The 18,115-nt window shown below is 42.6% G+C and overlaps 1 protein-coding gene across 3 annotated transcripts; it reads left to right on the forward strand.

The window, feature by feature from the left end:
* Positions 161–18,031, forward strand: LOC110399420 (MOB-like protein phocein). 3 transcript variants are annotated; one of them, XM_021398078.1, is made up of 9 exons: positions 161–317; positions 2,239–2,403; positions 10,108–10,170; positions 10,940–11,040; positions 12,356–12,398; positions 12,599–12,685; positions 13,709–13,788; positions 14,590–14,701; positions 15,626–18,031. In XM_021398078.1, exons 1-9 carry the CDS (start codon positions 315–317, stop codon positions 15,755–15,757), a joined length of 786 nt encoding a protein of 261 aa, XP_021253753.1. In that variant the 5' UTR covers positions 161–314; the 3' UTR covers positions 15,758–18,031. The 3 variants fall into 3 exon arrangements, with proteins under 3 accessions (XP_021253753.1, XP_021253752.1, XP_021253751.1); XM_021398076.1 differs by lacking the exons at positions 161–317; positions 2,239–2,403 and adding an exon at positions 8,160–8,313; XM_021398077.1 differs by lacking the exons at positions 10,108–10,170; positions 10,940–11,040; positions 12,356–12,398; ... (2 more) ...; positions 14,590–14,701; positions 15,626–18,031 and adding exons at positions 3,589–3,678; positions 4,234–4,593.

Consider the following 18,115-nt stretch of genomic DNA (forward strand, 5'->3'; position numbering starts at 1 on the left):
GGAATGCTCATGCTCGCTTAGGGTCAGAGGTGAGCCGAATTCACTTCCGGGTGGTTGCCTGACCCCGTCCTCGCACAGGCATCGAACCGCCGTTTCGGCGTCGCTGACGGTGCGGGGAGGCCCGTACACCCGCGACACCGCTGCGGCGGCCAAAAAAAACCGGCGGGAGCCGAGCGGGCCGCGGCCGGGGGCGGGGCACCGCCCGGGGGAAGGGCGCGGCGCGCGGGTCGGCCTGCGCGCATGCGCACGCGGTGACCTTTTTCACGTGCGCGAGCAGCGGCGCGGTCATTCGGTGCAGGAGCGCAGCAGCCGCCATGGTGAGTGCCGCGCCCCCGGCCTATGCCGCTGTAACCGGGCCTGTGCCGCGCTAGGTTGCGGCTGCATGTTAGCGACTCTGCGCAGGGCGGGGCCCGCCGCTGCTGCCCGCCTGTCCCTAGGGCGAGTAGGCCCCACTCTGGGGGCCGTTGGGTACGTTGGGGGCGCGCCGGCGCTGCTGAAAGGCGATAGAGGCCGGTGGGGTTGAGTCGGGCCGCGGGGGGGGTGGAGGCAGGCAGGAACGGAGCGGGGGGCTCTCCTCCTCGGCGCGCTGCCTTAGCGCCGTGAGGGCGCTCGGTTAGCCCGATCTGCAGCTGGAAACGGGGCTCGCGGCGACTCGGAGTGCTGCAAGGTCGCTGAGTCCTTGGTGGGGGGGCTACACTGGGATCCGCAGGAGCTTCGGCCCCGTCCTGTTCTCTGCCTGCAGCGGCCGGCAGTAGTCAGCTCCCGCAGGGGCTGCGTTGTGCGCCTGCGGAGCGCGGGAGGGAAAACGGAGCTCCTCGTGCTGTGTTCGGGGTCATTCATTCTTTGGCTCTGTAAGGTGCTTCAATCCAGGCCTCCTCTGGAGGAGAGGTGTGTAAGGGCAGAGCTGTCCTTGCACCTGCACTGATTCTTCCTTGTTTGGATCCTTGTACAATTAGGAGGTAGCATTCCCTGCGGCTTAAGCATGAAGCGCCTGCATTCTGAAGCCTGCTTACTGATTTCAGTTAAATGGAACGTTCAGTTTTAGGGAACAAAAAGAAAAAGAGATCAACTCTGATATTTTCACAGAATGAACGTTATCACAATTGGCAGTCACTTCCATGTCTTTTTCATCGTTCTAGTAGCAATGGTGCTTTTTAGGGATGCATCTCTTGCACGTTGCTTTGTGTTTACACGTTGCCTACCGTTTTATTTCCCCCCAGTTTTAAAGATTGTGTGCCGATGAGTGTCAGTGAAGGGTGCACAGACACCAGGCTGCTTCTAGCAGTTTCTGTGAGCCCAGGGTACCTGCCTTGCACCAGGCTGTCTCCATGTGACTTACAAGGCTCTATATCGTTCCTCCTAAAGCAGAGCAAGTTCCTGCTCCTGCTTACTGGGGTTCTGTGCTTGCCTTCTCTCCTGTGTGGGAGCTGGAGTAGAGTAAGGAGTTGCTTTTATAAGTAAAAATAAAATTTCTCCCAGTAAGTAGAGGCAGATACTGGCTTATTTATCTACATGAAGGAAAAGCACTCAAGGTAGAAATGTGCTTACTTCCCCACTTCTACGAGCTTAATCCTAAATTTTGGGAGGAAGAGGTACAGCGTGTATGTAGAAATCATTCCAAGTAACAGCAGTCTGCATTCAGGCCAAACTTCAGAAGCTCTGTTGCATCATGTGAAATGCCATGTCTTGAAATTGCCTGAAAAAGAGTGACATGAGGTACAGGCCTAGATTGACACTTCTTTACTATAAAATATTCTGCTACAATGAATGAAAATGCATCTGTCCTCAGTCTAGATAAAGTCTCTCTGGATGTAAAGGCACGCTGTTTTTTATAATCAATTAACTGTTCTCAGTAAGCAGTAGTAAGTAACGGTTTAGGATCAAACACCTGCAAAACTTGCAGCCACATGGGGCTCCTGCTCCACCTGCTGGTGGTGTATTCTTTTAGCTGGAGCAAGGAGCTTTGCCTCAAGGGCAGAGATTGCCCAATATGAGCCCATGAAGGCCGCTTGGGATCTAGCTGCTTCTGGCTTGAAGCATGGAACAGTTGTAGCACAGCTTTGCTTTTGTCTCCATCGATTCTGATGGTGGCATATTTTGCTTCTATTGAAAACAAGTGCTTGGCTGTTTTCTTAAATACTTGTTCTCTTGCAAGAGAGAAACTACTTAGTTGTGGGTTTTCTTATTTTAATTACAGTTTTGTTGAACTATTTTTCCTTTAACTATGTGCTCCTCCAGGCAGGAAAGGCATTTAGGAAATTCCTTCCCCTGTTTGATCGTGTTCTGGTTGAACGATGTGCAGCTGAAACTGTAACCAAAGGAGGCATCATGATTCCAGAAAAAGCTCAAGGGAAGGTGCTGCAAGCAACAGTAGTAGCGGTTGGATCGGGAGTCAGAGGGAAGGTAAGCATCCTAAAGCATCATCTTTGGCAGCTGGAAAATAGCAGTAGGAAAAGGATGGCTGCAGTGCAAGTTTCATGATGTATCACAAAAATTGAGAGAGCTATTGAAGTTTGAAGTGCAGGTTCAAAGAGGAGGTAGAAGTCTTGAGTTTCCCTGCCTGGCTCTGGCCTTGAAATCCAGTCTTCCTTTAAATATTTGTAAAATGGAAAATACTTGCTTTTTGAAGCCTGATATTTATAAGCATCCTTAAGCAGTAGTTATGTGGTTTTATTTTTGTTGTTCTGAGTGTGGCATTCACTGTCTTGTTCAAAAATCATTGTCCATAAGGATCGGGCTTATTGTACAACAAAATAACAGGAATTGGTAGAAGTAAATGTTAAATGAGCTTCCTTAAACTTTGACCGTTGAATACTCTTCTAGGATCCTGAAAAAGACCTTTTTAACTTCATTTTACCTTCTTCAAATGCCTGTGGCTACCAGCTTCACCATTGGAGGCTTTTCCCCCCATCAAAATGGTGTTCAGTTAGTACCAACGGTAGAAAACAGGTTAAAATTTAACTTGAGCATGTTGACTCAGACTTTGCCTGTGAGTCCCTCTGTAGATATCATGAGTTTTTTGTCTCGGTGTCTGCTTTTCAAAGCGTTATATTGCAAAATGGTGCTATTATTTGACTAATACAGTTGTACTGAATTTTTAGTAATGAAATTGTTAACTGAACTTTATCAGCTGGTTCTAAACAGAGTATAGAATTGTCAGTAACACCAAAAAATTATTCAAAGAAAGAAAGATGGGTAAGTAATGCTAACAGGTACTTGGAGAAATTAGTAATGGTTATAGAATATTGAAATTGACTTTATCTGATCACTCTAGAAAGGGTTTCATGGTCTTTTTTTTTTTTTTTTTAGAGAAGACTCCGCTGTTGCATTTATATTGGAACTAAATGGCAGTGCTTGTCATTCAGAAAATCACTGCTTAAGTGTTGCAGGACTGTAATGCTTGAGAGTTGACTGGCATGCTTTTCCTCCTAGTAAACCTCAATATTCTAATTTCACTCTACAACTGAAATGTAGAGTTACTGTGATGTCTTGAATGAGTTACATGGATGTATCATTGTAGTATGGAACAATTCTGACATTACCTTTCCATTTAACTTGTATAAAATAAGGATTTTTTTTTTCTTCCAGGATGGTGAGATTCATCCAGTGAGTGTAAAAGTTGGTGAAAAGGTTTTGCTACCAGAATATGGTGGTACCAAGATTGTACTAGAAGATAAGGTATGTTTTCCCATTTTGTGAATTCAGCTGGTTCCCAGAATATCACACAGTCAGCAATAAATCTTGTAGTTACTTAGTGGGATTAGCAGAATTCATAAATGGTTGGTACTCAGGTGGGAGCAGCTGAATCAAGCCATGTTTTACTACCTGTGGTACTTGTTAATTCCACCCTTACAAGAATGTAACCAAAGAAACATCTGGCTTGACTGCTGGGTGGACAAAGTGACTTCATATGACAAGCACCTAGCAGAGGGAAGCCTAAGGGGCTTTGAAATTACTGGGAGATCCTTGCTTTTGATAGGAAAGGCCTACAGAATTGTCCTCTAACAGTACTTGTACTTGCTGCTACTAAAATGAATAACTTGGTAGTATTCCCAAATTGTGTCTTATGGAAAACAAAAATACTTAGAAGAAGCCCAATGGGTAAAACCAGTTTTGGTTAGCTCACTTCTGATTTTGTATTTCATTATACGTGTGGTAGCCTTCAGAACAAGATACTATCTGCAAAACAACTGATCAAATGATTTGTGATGCTAATATTTCTTTTACTTGCAGGACTACTACTTGTTTAGAGATGGTGACATTCTTGGAAAATACCTGGACTGAAGTTGTTGCAGTATCAGTCATCCATTCCACTAAAATGCTGAAATGCTTTCTTTCATCATGTAAATAATATCTTTTATTTTATAATAAGCAGGCATTGAGTCTCTGAAATAACTTGTGATCTCACTGTAATGATGGAACAGAAATAAAAGTATGTACAGTCAGAAATTGGTTGCTCTTGCTTGAGTTCCACTGAACAGTGAAATGCAGATGACCAGCATCCAGCCTTAATTATTCCAAACAACATCATTTTTATATCCTTATCTGTGTACTGAAATTGTAAAGGCCTTTACAATAAATTTCTAAAACTGTGCTGCTTCTGTCTCAGTTTCTGCTACTGCTCTGTGAAACTGAGTACCAGTTGTGTGGTGTCTCGAAGTAATCTCTGGAAAAAATATTTTGGTTGTACTAATACTTGATTTCCATTCAACTTGTCTAGTGTTGGGACACTAATTGAAAGTGGTTATTACACAGGGACAGCGATAAAGGAGATACTAGATTGTTTCACGTAAAAAGAATCTGTTACCTCACATTAAGTTTGGACTTCATTTCCAGCAGTAGCTAGCGGTAGATGAGAAGATGTGTGGTACAGGGTAAGGTAAACACACACAAACCATCCTGCCCCACAGCACTCTGAAGAGAGCTTGCTGCTAGTGCTTTTGCCTACAGAAAACAAATAACTTCTGTACAGAAGTTAATTGGCAGAATTGGAGCTTATGCTCATCTTAATGTAGTAATTGATAATTTGCTTAATCCTTCGAGATCTCGTCCTCTCTCACAACTTAGTAGAGAGCTGATACTGTATTTCACAAATTATACCTCATTTATCTTTAATTTAGCATTCTTAAATGGTAAGATATTTACTCATGCTGAAGCAATCACATTTCTAACTGCCCTCTTGTGCCTTGGGAATGGATTCAAGGTTATTTGCACATGACTGCACAGATCTGCACTTTATACTGTTCCCAGTTATGCCTTCACAATTGGTATGTGTTGATCTAGTGCAGCCTGAGAGCATAGACTGTCCTAAAAGGCTTTGATACTGTCTTACGTGAAATAAATCCATGCAGCAATTATTGCTACCAAAATTAATAGTAGCTAAATAGTAGCTCTTTCTCACTGAATTAAAGCTGTTATAAAATCAGTATTGCTAGATAAACTGTAAGCCTGCAGATAACTGCAACAGACTGTAATAAAAAGTGCTTATCGGCTTTAGTAGCTACAGTGAGGAACTTCAGCTTCCACATACTCTAAAACAACGTATTTTCTGCTGCGGATGATCTGTTGCCCCTTTTTACACAATGTTAATTATCACCCAGCAATTCCATTAGAAGTTGGCTGTAATATCTTCTATTCCCTGCAGCTGGTAACCACCTTCTTTGGAGCTGTAGGCAAACCATGCAAAAGCTGCTCTGTTGAGGTGATAGTGAATTCCCACTAAGCAGGAGTGAGCACTACCAAGATACTAGAGAAATGCTTTGGCGCAACAGACTGACCTGAAATCTGCCCTGGGGCAATTTTACTGTAGTAGTTACAGCAGTGCAACATTATTGCAGAAACAAGGTTATCACAGTACGGTTATCTTAAAAGGCAATTTATTGTACAATGAAACACAAGCTCGTTGAGAAGCATTATCTTCCCTTTCAGCAAGCATGCTTTTATCTTGTGTGATAAGGCAGGTATTCTGGTGTAGTCACATACTGAGAGGGGGAAGGTAATTAAGCTGTGAATACATTAAATAACTTACAGAAACTGGATGACATCTTGAGTAGAAATAAAGATGCAGTAGGAAACAATACCCAACAGGCAAATGTTTAACCCTAGCATTTCAGCATTTAAATATTATCTTTTAGAGATCATTTGCATAGGATCCCCACTTGTGAGGAGCTGCTCCAATCCATGGTGGTGTAACCTGAGGCCAGGCAACCCTGAGGAACAGAGGTAGCACGTACCCCTTTACTACCTGTGCCACTTCCCTTTGTCCTTGGCCAAGGCTGTACTGCCAGCCTAGCCTGCTCCCAGCAGGACTACACTGAACCAGCACTGCCGTGTTGCCAAGTGCACAACATAGATCTGCTTCTCTGCTCCCAACCCTAACTCCAACCCATGCTTTCAGCCCCAGGAGATTTTCAGCACATGGATGTCACGCTTATTAAATAAAATGCTTCTCATGGCTGTGTCTAGTCTTTATACAACACATTCAAAACAAAGATCACATTTTCTTCAGAGGTTTCATGGGAATAAGAAATTCATGGATGGAAAAAAAGACAAAGCATTCTTTAGCCTAATCAAATGGAGGATGTGCTTGTGTTTGGGTCAATAGACAGAACATTTTATTCTTGCACCGTGAGGCTGTCCTTGTCCGCAAGGACGGTGTAACCTACTACATTGCCAAGGTGATCTATCTGCCATTACTGCTTTTTTAAGTCCATGGCTGCATACCAAATTTTATATCCCCTGGGTTATAGAGGGGAAAACAGTATCAGTGACAAATGCTCTTTCTTGTGCTCTTGTAAGAATTTAGACTTGTTTGTTCCACTGATTTCTAGAACATGTCAAAACTCTTAATTTGTGCCAAAAAAAATAATGTCGCATACAGCCCTATTTGTTCTTTGGGGAGGATCCAGTTCCTTCCAGCTATCTGAAGCATAAAGGATGAAGGCAGACTCCATCTACATTTCATACTTCCCTTTCTTCCCATTCTGGAAAAGGTTCCACTGGCAGCAGGTGCACTGCTTTCAGAAAGCCTTTCTCGTCCTGGCTACGTTACCCTGCCACAGTAAGAAAAGGGTGAAGCTTTCACACACCACTAAGTAGGTCTACAGAGGAACATCCAGTCCCTAACAGCAGAGGGGTAGAATGATCTTGGCCAAATATTCCCTCGTGAAACAATGCAGACCAGGTAAAACCCATGATGTGGAATTACTGGTGATCAGATTTTGTTTAAGAATCACTGGAAATTCAATTGAAAAAAAAAAAAAAGAGCAGCTTCCAGTATTAAAGGGGTAATTATCAAGGAGCAACAAAAAAGATGTACAGATTTAAATATCTTAAAACACTTCAGAAACTTCCCTTTTCCCGCAAAACTGAGCCTGTTTCAAACTGAACAGATGTGCACATTTCCCCACAGAGAAGTGTCTGTTCTCAGCCAGATTTATCTGTGTTTCAGAAGCAAGATGTCCATGAAGTAAAAGTCAGGGACAACTGAAGAGGTCACATTTCCCACTGTTCTGTGCTTTAGATACCAGCTGAACCTTGAAATTGGTTAAAAAAAAAAAAAGAACAACACAAGGCTGTATTATGAGGGACTGAAACAGCTACCATTGCTATTATTTTGGGACTGGCTAATTATAAATCAATCTCATAAAAAATTAATGCAGGAGCACAGCAGATCTAATGTGGCAGTATGACATGTATACCCTTCGCTCTAACGCAGCGGTTACTCCTACTGCTATTAACCTTCTCACCTCGGAGAAAATGCTGAGGAGCAAAGTCTCACTCAGCGAGGCACGGGCTCCTTCTCCGGGGCAGGAACGCTGACCTGTGGCTCACCAGTAAAACAGTAACCAGAGCAAGAGGCACTGGGGTCCTCGAGATGCCCCCGCGTTACAGTGTAACGTGCATGGAACGCCCGCTCCCTCCATACAAAGTCGAGGCGGGCCGGGTGCCCGCACCCAGGCAGGGGCCAGCACCGTTCCCGGCTCCTCATCACTTGCGCGCTGCCTAGCTTGTTACTCTCCCACCGGCCTTCAGCACAGCGCACCTCGGACGGACAGGGCTGACCGGACAACTCCCGTCAGCGGCAGCCCCTGCGCCCACACAGCCGCAGTGCGCCGCCCGCGGGCCGCTTCCTCAGCGCCTCTCGCGAGACTTCCCTTCCCATCCCTTCCCGCCCCGCCCAACGGCCGTTCGCGCCGGCCCCTCGCGCCCCGCCCGGCGCCGCCACATCCGGGTCTTGGCGCCGCTGTCACTATGGTCATGGCGGAGGGGACGGCAGTGCTGAGGCGGAACAGGCCGGGCACCAAGGCCCAGGTGAGGAGCCGCCGCCATGCGGCCGGAACCGGGGGGCGGGCGGTGCCGCCGCCGAGGCGCGGGGGCCCGGCCGGCCGCCGGGGCGCTGTTACCGGCCCGGCGGGTCCGGTGCTGCCCGGCCGGGCCGCGCTCCACCGGACCGCTTTGTTCCGCGCGGCCGGGCCGGGGCCCGTCCTGCCGGCGGCTGTGGCGGCCGCGGGGAGCAGCGGGGCCGGGGGTACCTCCGTGTGGCTGCCCGCGCCCGGCCGTGGCCCGCTGCGGGCTGAGCTCCGTCATCGAATAACCCGGCGTCACCGGGCCGCAGCGCCGCTTCCTCCGCCTCGCGCCTCCCCCGCGCGGGGGCTGCTTCCTCGGCCGCGCCGGGCACCCCGCGCTGCGGCAGCGGCACCACCCGGCCAGAGCCCCAGCATAGCGGAGGCCCAGCCCGGGCCGGGCGGCCCTTACGTAACGCGGCTGTCAGCCGCTTCCTGCTCGCCGGCCGCGCCGCGCCGGCACTTCCGAGGCCGCCTGGAAGGGGCGCATCTCGGGCGTCTGCGCTCCTCTTCAGATTATTCCCGAGACGAGCCCTCCGTGAGGCCTTTGTGCGGGTCGTCTCATTTCGCTGTTGCCGGGAGAGCTCAGCAGCGGAGCGGTGAACGGCACAGTGCTGTGGGAGAGCGCATCTCTTCCCCCACGTTAGCCTTTGGCAGGACGTCTGGAGATGCATCACTGCACAGAGCTGTGCGGTGCTGCGTTCTGTGCACGCTTAACCTGTGGAGGACACGGAGCATGTGCCTTCTGCCTGTTATCTTTTGGGTGTCCTGAAAAATACAGAACTGCTTCTAGTGAAATTACAAAACATAGTAAAGCTCATGTGGGCTTAAGAATTTTGTGGATACTCTTTTTTTTTTGCGTGACTGTGTTTGAGTTTTAATCTGGTTGATGCTGTGGTATAGCTCTGCAGCGTGCAAATACAGTGACTCGACATCTAAACGCTGGGAGTTTGCTCCTTTCTGGAGCAGAGCAGCTTGCTGAGCTGCTCAGGGAGCACACCTTCCCTCAGTCACTGTGGCACGAGGTCAGCAACAGGAGGCCGACATGGCAATGCTTCTGGCTCCCAGGAGAAGTAGCACTGAATGTGAGATACAGGATTTCTAACCGGCCTTTTCTGTATCCCTGGGGTTACTGTATTCCCACTGGGTGAGAACTGCTGCAGGACACTGACATACAGCTGGGCCTGACATGAGATTTCAGGAGGCTGTTGCTGTTGGCAGCACTGAACGCTGGGGGCTGGCAGAGCTGTTACCCCAGGTGTGCAGCAGCACACCGACTGGACCAAAGGAACGTAGCACAGAGTTGGGTCCGTGGTGCTGTGTCAGCTTGGAGAAGGTGCTTTCAGTGGCGTGTTATTACTGGAATACACTGGGATTTTTATCTTAGTGCCAATTCTATAATGCTGCTCTCTACAGACCTCTTATTTTCCCATTCTTACATGGTCTAACATGTGAAATGGATACAAATGTTTGATTTAAAAATCAAAGGCTGCAGCAAGATGTGTGGAAAAGGCAGTATTTACAATACACCAAGTCAAACAGAATGTTCTGTTCAAGATGTTCTAATACTGAGACATTCAGAACCTAAGCGCCATTGCACCCTCTTCATGCCAAGTCTGCGTGCTGCTTCTGTTAAGATGTAGTTTCCTGGAATTGTGTGAACTAAGCCTGCATCTATTTCCCCCTCATGTTTAAGTGTGCCATGCCTTTCTTCCTCTCCTTTTTGTTAAGTTGGTTTTTTTTTTTTTTTTTTTAAAAACAGGATTTCTACAATTGGCCTGATGAGTCCTTTGAGGAAATGGATAGTACGTTAGCTGTTCAGCAGGTACTCTTACCTGAAACACCGTTTGTAAATTCAGTTTCTCAAGTTTTGTATTTTCGTTGAAAACAAGCAAACAAACAAAAGAAAAACAAAGGGATCATGATATGTTATTTGTCTGCTTACAGTGTTTCTGCAAAAGAGTGAATTTCATAGATTCAAAAAAATTGAAGTAATTATTAATTGGATGTGGAAAAATAGCTAGAATTCTTATGTATGGTTTAGACAAATCAGATACAAGAAAACATTGGGCTTGTGTAATACTATGATGTAATGGAAGGTACAGCAATAAGAGCAGGGTGGCACAATCCTAGGCTGCAACAAATGAAGACAAGCCCAAACGCAGCAGCCATGGATGCAGAAACAAAGGAAGGGAAACAGCTTACCTTTGGAAGGCCTCAGGTATGCAGGGATCTCTAGTGAGATACCTTCACCTCCACTGCTAACCCCTAAATGAGGTTTGGGAAGGGGGGATCCTGGCTCCACCCCTTCTGTTCACTCAGGTGCATTCAATGCAGCTGAGCTCCCCTGGGTTGGCCCTGCCTTCCCACCAGGTGCTCCATCACTGGTTCAGGTTGTGACTTAGCATTTCTGCTACAGGCTGTTAAAAAAAAATCTACTTTTTAACTTTTTAGCCTATCAGTCACTTCTTAAATAAATGGAAAATGACTTTATCTCTGGGAAAGTAAGTCTCCTGAAGGCATAATAATGTCCTAAATATATCATCTTACTGTAATTACAACAAGATCTAATTTTTGTTTCCCCCCCACCTTAGTACATCCAACAAAACATAAGGGCAGACTGTTCCAACATTGATAAGATCCTTGAACCTCCTGAAGGCCAGGATGAAGGTGTATGGAAGTATGAACATCTACGGTAAGAATTCATCAACGTAGTGTCCTGGCTGTGAGTTTTGTTCATTGATAGCGGTAGTGGTTTTTATTGCTTTTAACTTGTCATATTCAACTTAAATGAAGTTTGGTATTTCTACTATTAAGTATTTTAATAATTTTGTATTAGGTTATTTTCTGAATTTCTTTTTCTTTCTAAAGATTTATAATGCTCTCTGATGTAATATTTTTTAACAGTCATCCTTCACTTCAGAAGTTTTTCTGACATAATTTTCCTACAAAAATAGTCATGAATTTCCATAGGATTTTCTCCTAGCATCATTAGTTCTTAATCTTTGGGAATACGAGTTCCATTCCTCCAGATACTTCCAGTGTTGTTTTTTTTTTCTGAAACTTGTAGGAAAATATGTTTTAAAAGCAGGAAAGCAAGAGTAGCTGTGTCTTACAGTTCTTCTAGAAGTAAGGAAATCCACAACATACTGCCATTCTCTGTTCATTTAATTAAAAAGATGACGTTTGACATACATGCTTGATTGCATATATTTTCACAAGTAAGAATAGTTATCGTAGATTCATACCTTCTAACCTTTTGGCTCTTGTTTTCTTTGTCCTTTTGCATACAGTGAAAATCATTCTTGATTCGTGGAAGTGATTTCCCACTATAGACACATAACTTCTGGAAAATATTATTCAGATATTTTTGTAGTGGGGGGGGGGGATGTCAATTTAAGAAGCTAAAGAATGCATTTCAAGGCACATTCTAGTGGAAGCTGCATTTCTAGAAGTCTCCCACTCTGTTAATCATCTGTGGTGGTACTTTAGGTACTTAACTGGTTTGGAGGATGTCTGTCTCAGCAGGATGGAATGATATATCTATGCAAATTGAAAAACTTATGTTCTTAATTTTCTTGAAGTGTTCTTTATTTTTTTTAAAATCTGTATTTGTGAAATAGTACTTCTTCCCTAGTGAAGTTGCTATCTTAAACACCTCCACAAAATTGTGAAGTTTATCCTTTGCTGTCAGGTAAAAATTCAAATATAATTGTTGTGGTCAGTGAAAAAGATACGCTGGTAAGCATTCTGTTTCTCTCAACTTGTAGTGTTTTGTAGTGTTAATTCTTACCCTGTTGCACATACGATTTTTCACGTGTCACATCAGCTGAAGTTATGAGATGGTATTCTTTTTTTTTTGTTCTATTTTTTCCACTTTACAACAGTCATTTCAAAAAAATGTTGACATCTGTTAAGATCGGAATGTATCATTCTGTTTGTATTTAGTGTTTCCAGCGTGAAAACAAATGGCTTGGTTTTGATGCTTCTGTGTTCAAATTCCTTTTTAGGCAATTCTGCCTTGAGCTCAATGGACTAGCTGTCAAGCTTCAGGTAATTCTTTTCTTAACATTTCTATATTGTATCAGGGAAGGGACTCGATACAGAGTCTGTAGAGCTTTCTTTTAAATTTATACATGTATGCTTAAGCAGTGGTTTTATGTAAGAGGTTTTTTAGGGTTACCGTCTGATTTTTTTTTTTTGCTGTTGGGTAACTGAAACTGGTTTTTGTAACTGAACAATTGTTTTAACAGAGTGAATGTCACCCAGACACATGTACTCAGATGACGGCAACTGAACAATGGATTTTCCTTTGTGCAGCTCATAAAACTCCCAAAGAGGTATGGATGTCTTGCGTAAAACTGACCCCACGGATGTAAGGTTTTCTTCTATGCCGTACAGTTCATGAGGAGACTGTTACAGTTGGCCTCTTAGTCAAGCTGAGAGCTTTTGTGTGTTAAGAATGATCACTTGAGGCTTCCTTCTTTCCTGTTTGGTAGTGGGTTTAGAGAAGGATGGGTAAGGTAGGAGGGAGCTGCTTCCTACAGCAGTATCAGAGAGAATGACTGCATTCTATCTAGGTCTTGTTCGCAGTCAGACAGAAGAGGAGGTAATACTGGTTATCTCTGAACATCATTCATCTGCTGTTTTCCATGTTGATAGCTATCACTTCATGGTCAGGGAGCGAGTGAGGCAACCCTGAGAGACTGCTGGCCAGAATGTATAACTGAGAAGTCATTCCCTGCAAGCAGGGGATGACAAAACGGACAGGCATTGTTGATCTATCTCTGCCTTTCCCAGATCATGTTCTCTTTTGTCCTTCTCTTCTGCACATACTTCATTGCAGACAGGGCTTGGCTTATTATATACTTACCTAGAATTATGCTTTTGTTTTTTGTTGGCAAGGTTAAAAACATCGATTATGCTTAGGGGCAGTTCCATGTTTGTTTTTTTGATTTGCTACTCTTTTTGGAGAAGATGTAAAAGCAGTAGCGTGGCAGCTTGATGATGTGAGAAACGAGTCAACTGTGACATAAGGAATGTTTTTCCTTTTAGCGTACTTCCAGTATGTGTTTGCACTGTAAGGTGTTACTTAGGGAGATACATAAAATTCACTACTCATGTACGTGATCACATTTCCATACTAACTTCTCTCTTGAAATAATTGCCATGGGTTGTAAAGCAAAGCAAAGCGGGCATCCTGCTTGACGAGGAAATGTAGCTAGACTTTCAGGGAAGCTATGTGAAACTTCCAGGAATAAAAATGGCTAATGATATTAAAAGCATGAGGAAACTTAACTAAAATGTTTTTCTTGAAACAAATTACGTGATAATGTTATGCATCTGCTCACTGTATTTTGTAGTGTCCTGCTATAGACTACACCAGACACACACTTGATGGAGCTGCATGTCTTCTGAATAGCAACAAGTATTTCCCCAGCAGGTAAAAGTGTTTTCTTATAGGAGCACAGAAGTGGCAGGGGTGCAGACCGCACCTAAACACTTAAAGACCATATAGAAGTGTGTAACACCATTTTAACGGAATGCTGCTGAGAGCATCAGAAGTCCTACAGAATGCGCCAGTGTTGTTGGTACAGTAACTGTCACTTCTAAGCCAAGGAAGAAATCCTGCCTACTGAAATAGTCTGCTGTTAACTGGAGCTGACAGGGGTGCTTTTTAGGTGGAAACTTTGTTTTCCTAATATTTGTTGGCATTACCTCGGGGCTTCCACTGGAGTGCCAGTCTAAGTTACAGGACTTAAAACAGACAAAGGACTTTCCAAACAGTACTCCACTGAAAATCTCCAGAAACCAGCAGCAATCCAATGTGGAACAGCAGAAGACAGACTGAGCGCATTCAGTGGGCAGCCTGGATGTTGGATCACGGAAACCTAACCAGAGAAGTCAAAATGGTGCTTCTCTGGGAATCCTCTATTGGTAGGGAGGTGCAGCTGGAAGTCTTTTTCCCTTTGCTCTTCATTGCTAGAAACGAGAAATCCAGCCCCGCCCAGAATAACATATTTCTATCCTACAGGCAAATTGTACAGTTTTTAAATGTGCGGGATGCATCGATGTTTTTATTATTCATACAGAAATAAGCAACTGTAGGCTTATCTGCAAAGCTTCACTCTAAATTTGGTATGTAGCTTCACAGTATAGTTTAGCAGTCAGAATTAACGTTGATGTGTATTTCACTGGTCATTGCAGCAGATGCGTTTTGTAACCTTTCTCCTGGTGCTTACAGGGTTAGCATAAAGGAATCATCTGTAGCCAAATTAGGATCTGTGTGCCGAAGGATTTACAGAATATTTTCACATGCTTATTTTCATCATCGGCAGATATTTGATGAATATGAAGTAAGTAGTTTAATAATTCAGTTACTTGCTGAAGTTATAGCAGAGATAATTGTATCGCCTTCTTTTAACACTACCAGAAGATCTGCACTGAGGTGAAGTATTCATTATAGTAGAAAATACTTCTATAAGAACTGAAATTCCATGCTGTAATTTAGTCTTGGGACTAAACCGCACACAGGAAGGTGTGTGTGTGTGTTTTATAAAGTTACAGGTGAAAAGTAATTGGTATAGTTAATATATCCAGTTGTTTATGCTTTCCTTTTCTTGGTTTTATTCAAGCAACACAAATTCATCACCTTATTTTAAAGATTTCCCCCATGTATTCAAACACTTAAATACAAATAATCAGTACTAACTATATTTCCTGATGGTATGTGTTATGCAGCAGTTGAAGGATTACAATTATAAAACTGCATAAAAGCAGATAAATGATGGCACTTCCAGGGTTGTCTTTTTTTTTTTTTTAATCAGTAAGTAGAAATTAACAGATAAAAATGAGATTAGGAGATAGCTGCATGTAAAAGGAAATGTTTGCCAACCACTTCTAATTGCTGGAACAGCTGTGGAATGGTTGTGTTCCATTTTGTTGGGGATAGCGTATGTAGAAGGAGTCCAAGAATTCCTTAAAATCCTTTTCTGTAGATTAGATCAGGACTATGGTGATATTTTAATACATTCTTCCTTAAGTACTGTTAAACTGAGCTATGACTTAAGCAATTAACCAAAACCCCGACTGAAGTTCAAGCTTATAATTGAGTAGTAAAGGGGAAGTGTTAAAAGAAGGAATGAAAACTTATCATTTAAGCATTCCTGCTTGTTTTTAAGACTCCTAAATCCATTACATAAAAGCAGTTTTAGCATGTCTTCCTCAATTGTTTAAAATATTCCTTCTCTCTGTATTTTTTCCCCTTTTTTCATCTCCAGAATGAAACTTTCTTGTGTCACCGGTTCACTAAATTTGTGATGAAGTATAATCTGATGTCCAAGGATAACCTGATTGTACCAATTTTGGAAGAAGAAGTGCAAAATTCAGTGTCAGGAGAGAGTGAGGCGTGATGGGGATGACAGTACTGAAGCCTATACTGAATACAAACAAAACATTAATTATGTACTGTATATATCATTTTAGACACTTCAATCACGTATCCTCATAGCTTTGTTTAGTATACTTTTTGTATGCTGCGTGCATCGCCTTTTAATATGGGAAATACTTTTAAGTTATTCATGAGCTGTATATTCATCAATGTGGCACTCATGGTTTTTAAAATAAAAGTAGTAGTATCTGTTTATAATGCCTGTTAATAAAAAGAATTTACAGTTCTCTAAAATTGCTGCTAAACAATCATTGAATCACAATCCTGAAGATGTCAGATTGGGTGGGAAAAAAAGCAAGATTAAGATTACACAGCAAGCCATTTTGTAATACAGTAGCTAGGTTAGTTCAAAGATTATCACCTTAAATACAGAATTCTGCAGGAAGCCCTTTGCAGTGTAGCTTATTCCTAATTTAGCTTTTATTTTTTTAAGATGGCTTTGAAGATTTACTTCTGGATGTGCATATTCTTGTATGTGTCTATCCAAACACTAATAGCGCCTATAGTATTAGTAATACCAAAAGGATGATTTTACTATGATATTTAACATATATACTATTGATACACATCTTTCTTACTTTTGCAACCTGTTCTTTTCTTTTGTTACCAGCAGAGGCTTGTGTGCAGCAGGGGCTGGTTTCTGTCCTGCTAAAGCACACTTCTGCTATTCTCTAGTCCACAATTTCTTTAAGAGTAACTGTGGCGAAAAAAAACAAACCCACAAACTCAACAGCTTATACCTGTTATGTTTATGGCAATGGCTTACAGATTATACCTCACACAAATATTCTCATTACACTACATAACCCACTAGCATAGACTTTGCTTGTATTTTTTTTAAAAAAACCACCTAAGTACTTGAAAAATGGAACCTGACTCTTTGTAAGAGTTGATCATATTTTCAGTATATGTTAATTTTTCTTTCTTCACCTGGACTATATTGACTGAAAGATTTGGATTAATGCTTCTGTTCCCTTTTAGATGTTTATTTCAATTTGCGTTTGCAGATTTGCAATAACTGACAATTTCCATGAGTGCTGCTTAATTGTGTTTTGTCTAGAATGATAGAATTAAATGTTTTAGAAATGAATATAGCAGACAGACATACTGCTACGTGGACATGAATGCAGGGTATAAAAGCACTAGCGGTGTTCTTATGTTAAATGAATTTTGCTTATTTGTTTAAAGAGGTAGCTGGTCATTTCTCTTGAGAGTTGCTGGGGGGGGCTCTATTATTTCTTTATGCAGGTCAGAATGGGCTAACTAAGCTAGTTTCTGTAAACTATACTTGGTTTTCTAAGTTATACTTACCTGGAAAGAAGGGAGTTCACCTATTTTTAATATTTTTTTCATAGTACACTAAACATGCCTTAAATTCTATTTTTCTTTACACAAATCAAGCACACCTCAAGCAACTGTACCGCCTGGATGTAAAGGGAATTTTAACAATGAGATAATAAAGAGACTTAAGCTTATGAAGTACTTCAGCAGCTCTTCTGTCTCACGTTTATAATTGTATTTAACTGTCAGCAGGGTAATTGCATGAGATGTTGTATGACTGAACGTAGTTTTAGTTACTGTCTATACAGTTAATTCTAACTTGCCTTGTATAGACCAAATAGGTATCTTAAGTTTGTATTACAGGTAGGAAGACGACTGTATTTTTGGAGATGGTAAAATGTATTTAGTTTTGGTACAGTTTGCTGTAGGACTATTCACAGTGTGGTTCTTTTGTACAGCCGCTCCGCATGCTTATATTGGTCATGGTGACTGACAGAGGCAAAAACATGTAACTTGTGTTGCTGATTACATTTCCTCTGCACAACTGAAGAAAGTGCGGTGCTCAGGACTGCACTGAAGTTTTAAACCTCTTTTCATCCTCTTACGCTTTAAGAGTTTCACTTCAGAACAAAACTCTGCAAGTTTTAACCCTGTTGATTCTCATTCAGATTTGCACTGTAAATTGACTTGCTCTATTTAGCTGATTTTGTTTAAGGCCTCAGTGAAACACTGCTTGTATTTTCCCTTGCTATTGTTTACATGAATACTGTGTACACACATGTGCCTGAATGGTACCATAAAACTTCACCTAAGTAAATCATTGGTTTGTCTACTTAACTACAGTAACAGATTTAATTTACACTCCACATAATAGGGAAATGGAAGACTGTCTTTGAAATATATTGTAAAAAAAGACAACGGTTAAAATTAAACTGTTTCTTTATCCATACCGCTACATTTTAGTAAGTGATTCTCATTTTTCATGTCATCCAAGAATGCAGGCAACTGAATGCTTCCAAGGCAAAATTCAGTGCTCTCC

This window comes from Numida meleagris, chromosome 5 (assembly GCF_002078875.1).
Source record: "Numida meleagris isolate 19003 breed g44 Domestic line chromosome 5, NumMel1.0, whole genome shotgun sequence".
Taxonomy (NCBI): domain Eukaryota; kingdom Metazoa; phylum Chordata; class Aves; order Galliformes; family Numididae; genus Numida; species Numida meleagris.